General features: G+C 47.4%; 1 protein-coding gene across 2 annotated transcripts in view; it reads left to right on the plus strand.

The window, feature by feature from the left end:
• The first annotated feature begins 3,498 nt into the window (after positions 1–3,498).
• Irak2 (interleukin 1 receptor associated kinase 2) overlaps positions 3,499–15,639 on the plus strand; it is a 49,963-nt gene continuing 37,822 nt past the window's right edge. For both annotated transcript variants that reach the window (XM_051203623.1, XM_051203624.1), the window contains exons 1-2: positions 3,499–3,635; positions 12,722–12,904. In XM_051203623.1, the coding sequence (XP_051059580.1) occupies positions 3,542–3,635; positions 12,722–12,904 (277 nt within the window). In that variant the 5' untranslated portion in view covers positions 3,499–3,541. The remainder of the gene's footprint in view (positions 3,636–12,721; positions 12,905–15,639) is intronic.

Below are 15,639 nucleotides of genomic sequence, written 5' to 3' on the forward strand. Positions count from 1 at the left end.
TTTGTCTTGTTAAGCTGGAAGCTTGAACACTGTTCTCTGTGTTGACCGAGTGTGGAGACCTATGGTATCCTGTAAATGTGTTCTTCAGACTTGGATGTTTTCTATCTTGAATTTTCTGAAAAAGCTGACCTTTAGTACAATAAACGGTGCTAAGTAAAGAAGCAGATGTGTTTCTTTGACAGGGTTCTTCCTGTGGGGGCTGAGATGTCTACTGAATGGTGAGGGATGGGGCAAGAAGCAAGGCCTCAGTTTCCTTTACAGTCTCATTTTCCAGCCTTAGGTCCTTTTGTTTTTGTTTTCTTTAATATTGATTATTCTAGCTTCATTTCCCTTATAAAGATGAAGTGTCTGCAAAAGCATTTAAACACTGAGGATGGTGAAATACTCAGGTAGGTGTGGTGGCCTACTCTTGTGATCCCAGAAGTCGAAGTGGAGCAATTGGATCAGGAGGTGGAGGACACCCTCTGTCAGAGAGTCCAGGCTAAGCTGAGTTTGGTTTTTTTTGTTTTGTTTTGATTTTGGAACAGTGTTAATTTGCATCCCTAGCTGTCCTGGAACTCAGTCTGTAGACCAGGTTGGCCTCAAACTCAACAGAGATCTGACTTACCTATCATGCCAGAGGACCTGGGTTTGATCCCCAGCACCACACACACACACACTGAGTACTGTAATAAAGCAGGCTGAGCACATTGGTAAGCATCTCTCCTCCACAATTTCTGTTTCAGTTCCTGCCTCCAGGATCCTGCTCTACCTTCTTTCATTGTGATGTGGTTCTGTAAGCTGAAATAATAAATCTGTTCCTCCCCAGGTCGCTTTTGGCTGTGGTATTTATTAGCAATAGAAACCCTAAGACTAAGACAGCAGAGCAGAGAAAAATTAGATGAGGCTTAAGATGGTCATTAAAAAAGACTGAGCAATAGCACTGGATTATTAAAAAAAAAAAAAAAAAAAAAAAAAAAAAAAAAAAGCTAAAACTAATTCCTAAATTAGGAGTCAATCCTCAGCAGCATATAGGTACTTATTAAGTGGAAGGCAGGAAACTTCCAAGTAGGAAAAGTTAAGACAGGCCTGGAAGCTGACATAGATGTTTCTAAGATCAGATCCCACACTCGAGGCAGAGGCAGGCAGATCTCTGTGAGTTCAAGACCACTATAGAGCAAGTTTCATGACAGTCAAGGCTGCACAGAGAAACACTGTCAGGGAAAAAAAATGTTTAGATTACTCAGGCCCGGTGAAGCCATAGGGACCACTTTATGGTAAGTGCAGGAGAGATTTATCTGGGAGGGAATGCCCCTCAATAGCTCACATGCAAGGGAGGAGCATTCTTTAGTATAGCAGGGTCCTGGCTTTTAATTTTTTTTAAGGTGTGTGTGTGTGTGTAGCTCCTGGGGTTTGAGCCCACGGGCTTGGTATTGCTAGGCAAGTGCTGATGTGGCAAATGGGCTACAGTCTTAGCCTTCCTTGCCTTACTTCATTTTGAGGCAGGATCTTGCAGAGTTTCCCTGATGGTTTCAAGCTTTCAATCCTGTCTCAGCCTTCCAGGAACCTGGGACTGCAGGTGTGTTCTGTCAAGCCAAGCCTGGGGTGCATGTTTGTCAGTCCCAATTCTTCAACTTTAAATACGCAATTTTGTTTGTTTTAGTTTTGAGTTAACATTAGAATATCAGTTTTGTCAATTTTGGTTTTTTTCTATTCCACATGAATTGTTTGGTGTTCTACCTGCATGTACGTCTGTGTGAGAGTGTTGGACCCTGAACTGGAGTTACAGACAGTTGTGAGCTTCCTTGTGGGTGCTGAGGACTGACCTCTGAGTCATCTGTCCTGTCACCCCCTCTCTTTAGACACTGGTGAACTGTGAAAGCTTTGATCAAAAGCCACATGTATATACTAGTCCATAAAGTTTTACTTGGATTGGGAAGGTGCACACGTTTTGTGCCTGAATGAGCTGTGAAAAGGACCCATGGGCATCATGCTTGACAGACTGGAGAGTATGCAGTGACATAATCTTCCTGGAGAGGGATGGGTAGGACCTATCAAAAAGTGAGATGGGCTCTCTTTTACTCCACAAAACCTAGTTATGGGAACTTAGGAATGATACTGATCACTAGAATACTTGCCTAGCATGCCAAAGGCCTGGCCTTGATCTCTAGTGTGGCAGAGAAATAAGATTTAAAACAATGAACTAAAGATTAGCATGGTGCCACATGCCTTTCATCCCATCACCACATGCCAGGCAGGCTTCTGAATTCCAGGACAGCCTGGTCTATTGGGTAAGTGCCAGGACAACAAGGATGACATAGAGAAACTGTCTCAAGAAGCAAATAAATTAAAATGAACTTAAGTTTTTCTATTTTATTTTGTGTAGAAGTATTTTGAATATGTGTATATATGTGTATCATATGCGTGCCTAGTGCCCAAGGATGACAGAAGAGGGCATCAGATTCCTTGGAACTGGAGATAGAAATGATTGTGAGCTGCCATGTAGGTTGTTAGAAACTGCGGCAGTAAGGGCTCTTCTTAACCACCACGCTAGTTCTCCAGCCCCAGCTCCCCAATTAGGAACTTTTTTTTATTGACATGAATACTTTGTTATTGCTTTTATTATTGTTATTATTATTATTGGGTTTTTTGTTTATTTTGATTTTTGTTTTTTTGGTCTTCTTTAGACAGGTTTCTCCGTCTAAACGTTCCTGGCTGTCCCAGAACTCCCTCTGTAAACTAGGCTGGCCTCGAACTCACAAGAGATTCACCTGCCTCTGCCTTGGAAGTGCTAGGAAGGCACAGCCATCAACACCCAGCTTACTTTTCAATTAAAAACTATTTTTTAAAGATGTGATCTCATTTTGTAGATCAAATTGGCCTGCCCTGAAACTCCGTGTGTGTTTTGAGACTAGCCTTGAACTTGTGTGACAGTTAACCAGCCTCAACCACCTGAGAATGATGACCCGTGTGTGACACCATGCTCTGCATTTATTGCCAAATTGTTTTATCACGTTTTGTAATTCATTCCTTCTCCCAACAATGAAGACAAAAATCTCTGGATTTATCCTTCTATTGTTTGTTTTTAGAGGCAGGGTTTCTCTGGGTTGTTTTGGAGCCTGTCCTGGAACTTGATGTGTAAACCAGGATGACCTTGAACCCACAGAGATCCACTTGCCTCTGCCTCCACTGGGATTAAAGGCGTGCGCCACTAATGCCCAGCAAAAAAAATCTCTGGATTCTCTTCACTTAAGCCTCACCAACACCTTTTAGGTGAATGCATTCCAGGTTGCCAAGGAGGTAGAGTTGGCCAGAGCCTCAGGGACTGCCTCGGTCTAGGGGTCGGGTGGCATCTGCTACCGAATGCAGCCACTAGACGGCGCTGGCTTGTTCGTTCTCGGCCGTGGGCTGGCTGGAGCGTGCTGCCGCACTTGGTCACTTGGGGGCGCTCGCTCGCCTGCCTGCCCAGAGCGGCTGTGCGGGCAGCGCCTCCCCTCACTAGTGAAGCCCTGGCCCTCCGCCGTGGGTCAGTCGTCGCGGGCTCGGTTGCCGCGTAGACACCATGGCTTGCTACATCTACCAGCTGCCGTCCTGGGTGCTGGATGACTTGTGCCGCAACATCGACACGCTCAGCGAATGGGACTGGATGCAGTTCGGTGAGTGCGATACCGCCTACTTTCGGCCGGGACCCGCGATCAGATTCCGCGCCCGAGGCCGGGGGATACCTGTTTAGGACATTGCTGTCTATGAGTTTGCCCAAAGCCTGGGCTGGCTAAATGGAAGGGTGGGTGGAATTCGAACTCAGGCTTCTGGGTGACGCCCACTGTAGCCGCTTGGAGTGTTTTTCCTGTTTGTGTCTTGATCGCCGAGCTGTAGCCTCCAGGGACAGGTTGCCTGCAGCTGTGCTGCTGCCCGGCTGTTCCAGTTTTATCACTTTGCAACTTGTGGTATCTGGGGCCTCGCTCTTAACTTCCCTGAAACTTGCCTTGATCTATAAACTGCAGGTGACAATTATAGCCTCGTTATACAGTTATGAGAATAAAAGTAGTGTCAAGAAGGCTCCTTCCTACCCTAGTGTTGTCATTCCCTGGGCTATTTTCCATTCTTTCTTACTGTTTTGAGACAGTGTGTAGCCCTGACTGTCCTGGAACTTGTTAATGTAGATCCATCTGACTCTCCTTCCAAATGCTGGGATTAAAGGTGTGCACCCCCGTGTTTGACTATCTGTATGTCTGTCTAGTTATTTATTTATTGCAGTGAGGGAACTTATCCTAGGGACTTGTGCCTGCTAGGAAAGCAAGCTACCACTGAACCATATCCAAGGTGATTGTTTTGTTCTTTTGAGATTGGATGTTTTCCTTACGTAGCCCAGGTTGTCTTAGAACTTGTCGTCCTCTTTTCTCAGCCTCCAGAGTGTGGGATTACAGATTTGAACCATCATGCCTTGATGTTTTTTTCCCCCTCTTCTGTATTATTTTTTAATAGGGACTCATGTAACCCAGGCTAGCCTGAAGCTTGCTATGTAGACAAGGATGCCCTTGAACTTCTATCCTCCCATTTCCACTTTGGAATTCTGGGATTACAGACTTGGTTTATGTGATGCTGGAGATGAAACCCAATAAAGCGCTACACCAACTGAGCGACCCCCCCCCCTTATTCTTGTAGGTCAAAAGGACATGGTTAACAGTTGTCATTCTTAGTTTTACAGTTTAAGTCAATGTAACTTGTCACTTAATTTCTCTCTCTCTCTCTCTCTCTCTCTCTCTCTCTCTGTGTGTGTGTGTGTGTGTGTGTGTGTGTGTGTGTGTTTGAGACAGGGTTTCTCTGTAGGTTTGGAGACTGTTCTGGAACTGTCTTTGAAGACCAGGCTGGCCTCGAACTCACAGAGATCCACCTGCCATTACTTAATTTCTTGAAAGAATGTGTGTGTGTGTTCCATTGTTATTATTGTTTGCTTTTTATTTTTTTAAGACATGATCTCATGTAGCCCAGGGTGGCCTAGAACTCATTACATAGCTAAGAAGGACCTTGAATTTCTGGTTTTCCTACTGACACTTCTGGAGTGCTGGGATTATGGGAATGTGCCACCATGCCTGACTTTAGCAATACATTTTTATTGATTTATTTATTTGTTTTGCATTATTGGAGGCTGGCAGGATTGCTCAATGGGTAAAGGCTCTCAATATCAAGGCTATGGACTGAGTTCAATCCCAGGGACCTACATAAAAGTGGACAAGGAGAACCAGCCCCACAAAGTTGTCCTGAGACCTCCACACATGAGCTGTGGCGTGTACACTCTCACAAGTCATGCTCAGTCATACTCAGGGTGGTGACACCCCAGGAGTGACACTTAAAACATGTTTCTTTTTATGTATATTGTTGAATCAAAAGGTCTGTGAGTCCTAAAATTAAAAAAAATAGTTTTACATTTTGTTATGTGTGGTATAGTACACACCTATAAAGCCACACTGGAGACATGGAGGCCTGGGGGGTATCTGGTCAGGTGCAGATATATAGGGAATTTGAAGATAGCTGGGCTAAGTGACAGAAGTCAAACAACAACAGAACAAAACTAGCATTTGCCAATTTTTTACATTATAAAGCATAGCACTAAATTAAAAAGAGTATATAGTATATAGGTATGCTTGGCACAAAGATAAAGTGAATATGTATGTGTTGTCCCTCTAGTTTGAACATATAATATGCATATTAGGGTTAAGGTGTCCCTATGTGGTAGAACACTCTTCTAGCATGTGGGAGGCCCTGGGATCTGTCCCTAGCCCTGCAAATGAAAAAGAAAATAAGAAAAAAGAAAAGAAATCATAACTATTTAAGGTAGTGGTCCTCAGCTTGGCATTTTTTCCCCATAAATAACAGTTGCCAGTACTTAGAGACATACCTGTTGGCGCACCTTGGTAGATGCAGTGGGTGAACATCAGGGCTACTGTTAAAACACCCACAGGGCAGACCCTCAGCACAAAGCACAGCTGCTCCCAAGAGTCTTTGGTGATGGGGTTCAGGGACCCTTTAACCCAGGTAGAAAGGAGGTTGATGTGCAAAGAAAAGAGAGAAAAGAAAGAAAGAAAATACTGTAGGAGTGGAGAACAGAAAGATGAGCCCCAGTTCTGCACAGGGATGAGCATTCCTACTTCTGAGAGCCCAGTAACACCAGTTGCTGCTCATGTTTGCTAGCTTCTTAACCTGGCAGCCCCACAGTGCTCAGGACTGGGCCTTGTTTCATGTACATTGGTGTTTTGCCTGCATGCATATCTTTGTGCGGGTGTCAGATCCCTTGGAACTGGAATTACAGACAGTTGTGACTGCCATGTGAATTCTGGGAATTGAATTTGGGTCCTCTGGAAGGGTAGCCAGTGCTCTTAACTGCTGGGCCATCTCTCCAGTGTCCTGTACTACCTCCCAGCCTGCTTTTTTTTTTTTTTTTCTGTTAAAATATATCCATAGGCATTTCCCCACAGTGATCCTCTGTGTAGCTCACACTGACCTCAACCTGGTGATCCTCCTGCTCAGCATCTCTAAAGCGGGATTACAGCACACCTGGCAGTGTATTCTTTGGATTTTCTCTTGAATGTGCATTTTCATTCTGCATCACTCCAGGGGAACTGGTGTTGTAACATTTGGGATGAAGGGAAGTGGCTCTCTTCTCTTGTGGCCATCAGCCTTAGTCTCAGGGTGCCAGTGAGGATGTCTGTTACCACCTGATTGTCCAGGGGACTCTGTGACCCAATATTAGGTGCCCTATGCTGACTTGAAATATTCCCTGGGCAGTGACTAGCTGTGTGTGTTGGGGTGGGGGAGTCTCTAATTTTTTTTCTATTCCATCCCAGCCCTGAACTTCCCAGAGCAGATACCTTCTGCTCTTAGATACCTTCTATTCTTAGAATCTTAGGATATTAGTGTTAGAGGCACACTTATGGCTTATGACTTTAAAAAAACTTTATTAAGATATAATTATGGGCTGGGTGATGGTGGCACACACTTTTAAATCCAGGCACTTGGGAGACAGAGGCAGGCAGATCTCTGCAAGTTCAAGGCCAGCCTGGTCTACAGAGTGAGTTGTAGGACAGCCAAGGCTATACAGAGAAATTCTGTCTTGAAAAACCAAAAAATTAAAAAATAAATAAATAAAAATATACAATCCATGAGGTTGAGGTGTGGCTCAATGGTAGTGTGTGCTTACCTTGTCTAAGACCCTGGATTCAACTACTGGAATGAAATATTAGAGGAGGGGGAGAAAGGGAGGAGGGGAAGGAAGAGGAGGGAGGTGTATTATGCTGGCACAGATGTGTAATTGGAACATTTAGGGAGTAGAGGCAGGAGGATCAGGAGTTCAAGGTCAGTCTCCACTATGTCATGAATTACAGATCAGACTGGGTTACCTGAGGGTCTGCCTCAAAAAGGCAAAAAACAAGCAGACAAGCAAGCAAATGATACAACAAGCAAACAAACAAAAACACAAACAAGAAACCCAAAATCATATAATCATATAATGCACATATTTAAAGAGCACCTTTGTGGCACTTGGTACAATCAGAGTTGTGGTTTTATTGTTATTACTCCAAAATGGAGCCTTGTTCTCCTTAAGTGCCATGTGTCACCCCTCTGTCCTCATTCCCGCAGCTCTGGTATTTCCTTTTGTAGCATTCTGTGTGAGTGGGACCATCCAGTGTTCAGAGCGCTTCACAATTGGCTCCATGTTGTTGTAAACATGAGTTCTGCATTGCCTTCCTTCTCTTTTCTCCTGTCCCCTTCTGGTGCATCTCTTACACCCCTCCTGTTTCTCCATTTACTCTCCTATCCTCCTCCTCTTTTGTGCTCTGTCTCTCTCCGTGTGTCTCTCTCTGCTTCCATCTCCCTTGGTATACACACACAGGCATGAGTGCCTTCTGTACTGCACGTTAGAGGGACACACTGCCAGGTGCTTTGCAGAGGGACTGCCCTGGCTCACATCCCACTGTCCACATGGGAGGGCTGCTGTTCATCTTGTCAAAGCCCGGCCTTGTCCCTCTTTTCGGCTCTTGCTTATTGGCCATGTGCACACCCTTTTCGGAGAACTGCTCTGCCTTTGCAAGTCCTGGCGATGACAGAATCACCCGCAGGCCTCACTGACTGAGGACATCAAGGACATTACCCAGCATGCCTGCCAGCTCTGCCCCTCACCTCCAGCTCCTGTACCTCACTCCACTCCCTGCCTCAGCCTCACTGGCCTCCTTTTTGCATCTGCTATTTCCTCTGCCTGAGTTACTCTTCCTCCTGCCTGGCTTTGCAGTCTGTACTAGTTTCCTCTTGTTGCTGTAACAAATAATCACAAACTGAGTGGGGGCTTCAAGCAGGACAGACTTCTGACCTCAAACAGCTGGAAGCCATCCCCTTGGCCTGTGGCCCCTCCCTCCACCATCAAGGCAGCTGAGTGGAATCTTCGGACCTCTCATCTGTGTTTCTCTTGCCTCCCTATTTTAATTCTCCCCTGCCCACCCCATCAGGGTCTCAAAATCACCGAACCCAGCTTTTGCCCTCCTTTTAGAAGACTCTGGTAGTAACAGGGCTGATTCAGGCAGTCTGGGAAGGTTGCCTTCCCTCTACATTCTTACCTAGTCCCCTTCACACAGTCCCTTTGGCCTCCTAAAAGACAATATATTTAAGGGTCTTGGGGTGTAGGAACCAGATGCTTTTGGGGTAGATATTGGTCTGTTTGCAATAGTTCTGCTTCTTGGAGGGACCCATCTGCCCCTGCCCCAACTTCTCAGCCCATCACAGGTTTCACCTTGCTTCCCCTGAGCATGCTTACCATTCCCTTATTCCTGCTTTGACTAGTCTCTCTCTAGCACATCTGCCCTGTGAGTGAGGACTGTTCCGCATCTTTCACTGTGTCTCTGGAGTCAAGGACATTGCTGGGCAAGTGGGCAGGTGCTCAGCGCCAACCCCAGAGAATGATGCATGGGGAGCCTCACCCTGAGGCTGCTCTGAGCCCAAGACTGGGCCTGCCTTTAGGGTCAGGGTCGCTGGGTCCAGAGCTGGCTATGCAGATGCCAGCTACTCTCAAAACTCTGGTTTTCCATGTCCCAAAGGAGGAAGAGCTTGGATGATTGTCCCTCTACTCTTAAGTCTTGGCTGCTGAGTCATTGTAGAGAAAGGCGATCTTGAGTTGTGGCCCTGAGAGGGAGGGTGTGGGGTGTGGGAAGATCTAAAGTGATTTAGGAAACCCACAGCCACAGAACACACACAGGGATCTAACCCAGTTGGTAGATTGTCCCTTGATGGTTTCTCTGTACTCACAGCTGCGCTCCTTTGCTCCTGGGAAAGAGCGTTGTAGTGTCTGCCTGAATCTGTGTCAATGGGCTTCTTACAGTTTCATTTACTTGCGAGTGTGCAGAGGGACCCCTGCAGGAGCCCCTTTGCTGGACCACTCTTCATGCTGCCCAGTGTGTCGCAGCCTTTGTGCACTGTGGAGCTGTGTGACTCCAGGCAAGTGACTGTATGTCTCTGAGCCTTTTATCTGTAAGAACACGGCGGAGTTTGGCTACTCAGGAGAGGGCCATTTCAGGAGGCTGGGCTGCCCCTGCTCTGGAGGACTGTTAAGGTTGGGTAGGTTTTCCCAGGATCTGGAAGTCAGCATAGAACAATGGATATAACACATTTATGTCCTGGTGACCGAGGGCCAAGTGTTATCCCAGGTGTCCCAGTATGTAGAGTTCATCTAGTCCTTGCAGCCATCTCTGAGGTTGATGAGAAAACAGGCTCTGGGAGAGGCGACAAGGGCTTCCCTAAATGTACATCGAGGAAGTGCCTGGGAGGATTTGAACAGGGCTGCTCACATGCTGCGTCAATCAACTTTCATCACTATGACAAAACACCCAAAGAGGGAAGGTTTGGCTCACAATTTGAGGGATTTCAATCTTTTGATTCTGCTTTTGCCCATGGCAATGCCTCATGACGTGGAGCTCATGGTCAGGCAAAGACGCTGGACTCCCATAGCCCCTTGAGAGCACATGTGAGTGCTTGAAAGACTCTCCCTGGATCTCATCCGTTAGAGCTCCTATCTCTCCAGGTACCAAACTGGGGACCAAGCTGTTAGCCCAGGGCCCTTTGTGGGACCCCAGAGTGAAGCATTCACACACCACGTGGGGCAAGTGTGGAAGATGGGTTGCTGGAATGCAGCCACTGGTTTCCTTGGTATCCCAGGTAGGAAGATGAGGACAGCTTTGATCAGATTAGTAAGAGCCATAGCCTAGCGAGGTCCTTGGCAGTGACTGAGTCCCCCAACTCTCTGCTTGTCCTGCTTCTGGATGCAGTAATAATGGATCAGTACCTTGAGAGACCCAAGTTTCATGGGATTAAACTCTCCCTTTTAGAAGGCGCCCTGGGAGGAAATTGAAATCCAGGGAGGGTCAAGACTCTGACAGGCCAAGCCCCACCCACTCCTCCACAGCATCCTCACTGGGCTGGCTTTGGCATGACATCACTCCTTCCTCTTTGCCCCTTGTGAACAGTGGGAAGGGGACTCTGGGCTATTGCATCACTTCCTACTGGCTAGGAATCTGGTTTGGAGTTTCCAGTGACTAAAACTGTAATGCTGGAACTTTCCATTCCTACAGGGCACTTCTGGAGGCTTTCTCTGTAGGAGAATGTATTGGCCCTTCCTCATTTTTCTAGAGGGGACTGACAATGTAAGGTCCCTTGTATTTATCTTGGCTCAGATGTCTTCCATGGCCCTAGGGAGTTAAGAGCTTTGTCACTGGCCTTCCTGTCCCCCTGCTCCCTCCACCCCTCACCCCCAGCCCGTAATCCAAACAGAAAAGCTCCATGGAGTTTTGTTCTTTCTAAAGCTCAGTGCTTAACGACTTTGTTTTTTGTTTTTGATTTTTTTGGTGGTGCTAGGGCTGAACCCAGAGCCTGGTTTGTGGGAGGCAAGCATCATATCAACCACAGTCCCCCAAACACTTGACTCTGTGCTTAAATAAATCCCTGCTCTGGGATTTTTGAACTCTTGGCACCAAGGCTTGATTTTGTTATTGTTTGTTTTGGGGTTTTTGTTTTATTTTTGTTTTTTAAGTCAGGGTTTTTCTGTGCAACAGCCTTAGCTTGTTCTAGAACTTGCTTTGTGGATCAGACTGGCCTCAAAATCACAGAAATCCTGCCTATGCTGCCCAAGTGCTGGGATTAAAGACATGCCACCAGCGCCTGGCCAAGGCTTGGTTTTTTAATTCCTCATTTTTGTTCTGTTTTGTTTTGCGGTACTGGGGATGGAGCCTGGGGCCCCTGCACATGCTAGCAGGGATTCTTCTGTTGGTATGCCTCCCCAGGCTATGACATAAGGCTAAATGTTTCCCTTATGTCAATAAATCCAGTGACAGGGCCTGTAATCCTAGCACCTGGGAGGTAGAGGAAGGCAGATCTGTGAGTTCAAGGCCAGCCTGATCTGCATAGTGAGATCCTATCTTTAAAAAGAAAAAAAAAAAAAATGCCTTTTCAGGGCTGGGAATGTAGCTCAGTGGTTTAACATGCATGAGGCCCTGGTTTTAATCCCCAGTTCTACAAAACAAATGAAAAAAAAAAAAAAATCCATCCAAACAAACAAACTTTATGAGCTGGAGAGAAAAGCTCAGAGTGGAGTCATGTGAGGTAAGGCTGGAGGCTCAGGCACCATGGCAATAAAAACAGTGATGACAATAATAAAACTAAGATTTTGAAAAAGAATATAAAACAGGGTCTCATTATGTAGTCCTAGTTAGCCTGGAACTCAGTACGTAGGCCAGGCTGGGCTCAAACTCACAGAAATCCTCCTGCATCTGCCTCCAGAATGCTAGGATTAAAGGTGTTCACCATCAATCTTGGCTTATAGTAATAAAAGTAAAATGTAGCCGTTTATGATGAGCCTAGATCAACTGGGAGAAGGCTTGAACATGAACAAATAAGAGCCGGCACCTGGTGAAGGATGAGAGAGAGTGGCCTAGTGGACTTGGCCAGGGAGGGTGGCATTTTCCATGCAGTGTGTCTTTTCCATGAGAACAACTGTCTATTTTATACCAAACAAATGCAAAGGGAGGCCAGGTGTGTTGGTTCATGCCAGTAATGCTTGCATATGGGAGACAAGGGCAGAAGGATTGGCCGTCAGTCTGGTCTATACAGCGAGACCTTGTTTCAAAAAGAGGGAATACATAGTTTTGCACTATTGCCAACACAGTTCCTTGCAGTTCTGCCCAGTGTGTCACAGCAAAGTGACAACCCCATGGGCTGTGACAGTTCTGTAAGGATGGTGACCATGGGCTCATTTGTTTATTCATCAATCATAGATCTACGAATTTTTCCCACCAGGGTTGAGACTTAGTGAGCCAGTTACTCAGGGAACAACATCAGAGGACATTTGTTGGGGTCGCCCAAGAGTGGGTACCCCTGAGGCTGAGGGTTTCCCTACCTTGTTGTCCTCTCCTGAGCCAGGCAGTTTCTCCATTTGGGGATGTGACAGTGTTGGAGAGAGATGAAACTCCTTGTTTAGATGGAGCGGGCACAGTTCTGCTCCCCACTGAGGCATTTGCTAGGGAAAGGACCATCCCAAGCAAAGAAACTGCTGCTACTCAAGGCTCCCAGGCTCCTGTCCTGTGATCCTTCTTCCTGTTGGGTGCAGTAGCTGTGTTGACACCGGGGAGGAACAGTGGGGTAGGAAGGGCCTCTCCCTTTCAGGTAGCTCCTCCAGCTCTAAGCAGAGCCCTCTCTTGTCTTCCAGCCTCCTATGTGATCACAGACCTGACACAGCTGAGGAAGATCAAATCCATGGAGAGGGTACAGGGTGTGAGCATCACTCGGGAGCTGCTGTGGTGGTGGGCCATGCGACAGGCCACTGTCCAGCAGCTGGTGGACCTCCTGTGTCACCTGGAACTCTACCGAGCTGCCCAGATTGTCCTGAGCTGTGAGTAACCTGTGCCTACGGGGGGGTGGGGGTGGGGGGGAGACTCAGCAAGGGCTGTGTGTCTGTCTGAAAACCTTGTCTGCCCTCTATCAGTACAAGGGATGAAACCAGCTCCGGTGAGATGAGCTCTCTACCACTGAGCTGCATGCACCCTTGCCCTAGGACCCTTCTTTTCCCCAAGTTAAAATTCACACACCAAATCATTTACTTATCAGGTGTTATCTGCAGCCCTGCTGTGTACCCTACTTGGTACTGGGTTTATCGGAAGACATGGTGACTAGGCAGAGACCTAAAACTTTTTATTTTTTGTAATTTACAAACTATTGGAGCTGGGTGGTGGTGGCACATGCTTTTAATCCCAGCACTCGAGAGACAGACGCAGGTGTATCACCTCAGTTGAGGCCAGTCTGGTCCTCAGAGTGAGTTCCAAGACAGCCAGGGCTACACAGAGAAATGCTGTCTCAAAATAAACAAAACGAAACGAAACGAAACCCCAACAAAATGGAGGTCAAGAAGATGGCTCAGTGGGTAATGGCATGTGTTGCCCAGGCTCATGGCCTGGGTCTGACCTCTGGGGCCCACAGTGAAAGGAGGGACTCCCAAAAGTTGTCCTCTGACTCTCCATGTGTGTTGTAGCAGCTGTGCCTCTCCCTACAAACACACAGAAAAAAATAAATTTAAAAAATTTAAATACTGCCTGGGGAGCCAGGTAGGTGGCTCCTGATCCCCAGATCAAGAGATGAAGTGATGGAGGAGGGGAGCCTCCTAGGAGTGTGGCCAGGGATGGCCGGTCCCCGGAGATGGCTGTGGGTCAGAGAGCCCCGGGGAAAGATGGGGCTGGGGCTGGGGGTGTAGCTCCGGGGTAGGGCACTTGCCTAGAGGTGCCAGGCTCTGAGCTCCAACACCAACACTACAAAAAAGAAAAGCGATGGAGTATCTGAGACCTGGAAAGTCCCCACCTTGGCTTTGAAGTTGACCTAAGTGGGGACCGGAATGGCTGCCTGCCGCACCAGAGACCCTGATGCAGCACTTGCCTAGATGACCTGACCAGAAGCCTTCTTTTAGAGAAGGATGGGGGTTAGAGCTCCAGCCTCAGAGCTGCAGCTCATGTGGGCTTTCAGGGCCACCCCGGGACTGGGTCTACCCTTCAGCTGCCAGGATCCAGGGTTTTCACACTTGATGACTTTCCCTTTGGAGCTTAAAAAGGAGGTGTCTGTTCACAGGAGAGAGTCTAGCCAAGCTTGCTTCTGCATTTCCAGAAATTGTCCCGTAAACCAAGCCCCCGCCTGTTGGCCATGGCTTCTCCCAGACTCTGACTCTGTTCTGTTTGTACTTCCCTACCCAGTATCCTTCCATGTCCACCTTCCCTCAGACTGGACAGGGGAGTCTGCTTGGCTCACAGCCCCTTAGAACGTGCTGGAACCTATCCTGTCCTTTCCTGAGCTGTGCCAGACCACTATTCCTCTTCTCCTTTCCTGAGGAACAGCCAGGGAGGCCTGGGGCAAGCCATAGCTGAGTGAGTACAGGCCTGGCCCTGCTACAGCCCTGGGAGACCCCTCTCCTTTCAGGGTACAGCACGAGCCTGGATGCCAAGCAGAGCCCTCTCTGGGATTCTTGGAGCCGTGGTCCTCTTGATCACTGGAACCAACAGGCATTTCATTTGATCATGTGATCAGCCACCGATGATTGTGATCTTAATCTCTGTATTCTTAGAAAACTGAAACGTGAAAGATGCTGAGAAATGATAATGTTTAATATGGTGCGATGGTAAATATCTGTAATCCATTCTTTGGAAGGTAGAGGTAGGAAGATCAAGAATTCAAAGCCAGCTTTGGTCACATAACGAGTTCAGGGCTAGCTTGGGCTACATGCGGGAGGGTTCCCAGAAGTAGGAGGAGCTGCCAGCTCCTATGTGGTCGCAGTGGGTTTGCTGAAGATTCACTTTGGGGAGGCAGTTGGCCAGGCCAGGCAAAACCCTGAGACTAACAGTGGTGTCCCATCCAGATGTATGGTAGCTGAGAAGGAGCCCCAGAGGTTGAGAAGCTGTGCCTCCTGCCATATCCTGTGGTCACTGATGGCAGAGATCATTTGACTAATACAGGAAAAATCTTTTCCATTTGAGGTCTACAAAGACTGTAGCACCAGATTTAAAGCAATACATTCATGTCAGGTGCAGTGGTGCCCACTTTTAATTCCAGAACCAGGGAGGCCGAGACAGAATGGCTATGTGGCTTGAGGTCTCAAGGTCCAAGATCCACCAGTCTCACTGGATCCAGGGCCCACTACTCCACTCTCCCACAGAAGTTGAGGGAGGTCTCTGGGCCCAGAGGAAGCACCACTTCCTGGCATTTGAGCTTAGAGCCTTTCTCTGACCAGGTCCGCCCTGTTCTGCCTTTTACTCCCCCCCCACACACCCCCAAACATACTTCTGTTTTCCTTAGTCCTGCTGGCTGAAGCCAATCAAGGCTGATCCCCACTCCCCTGTCCCCTGGCTTTCCTTATGAGGTTCTGGCTATGTGCTCACCACTGTGTCAAGTCTCCAGGCAACACACTTCCCCTTTCTGATTCTTGCTGTGTTTCATTAGAGAGAAAAAAGTGGCCTGCCCTTTCTGGAGGTGAACACCAAGGGTGTGTGTGTGTGGGGGGGGGGGCACTTAGAGTCCCTTTTCCTAACCATGATATTTAATCTTATTTTGTTTAATTATTAATTTGCCCAGCTGCTGTTAACTTGAAAA

Source organism: Phodopus roborovskii, unplaced genomic scaffold, assembly GCF_943737965.1.
Source record: "Phodopus roborovskii unplaced genomic scaffold, PHOROB, whole genome shotgun sequence".
Classification (NCBI taxonomy): Eukaryota; Metazoa; Chordata; class Mammalia; order Rodentia; family Cricetidae; genus Phodopus; species Phodopus roborovskii.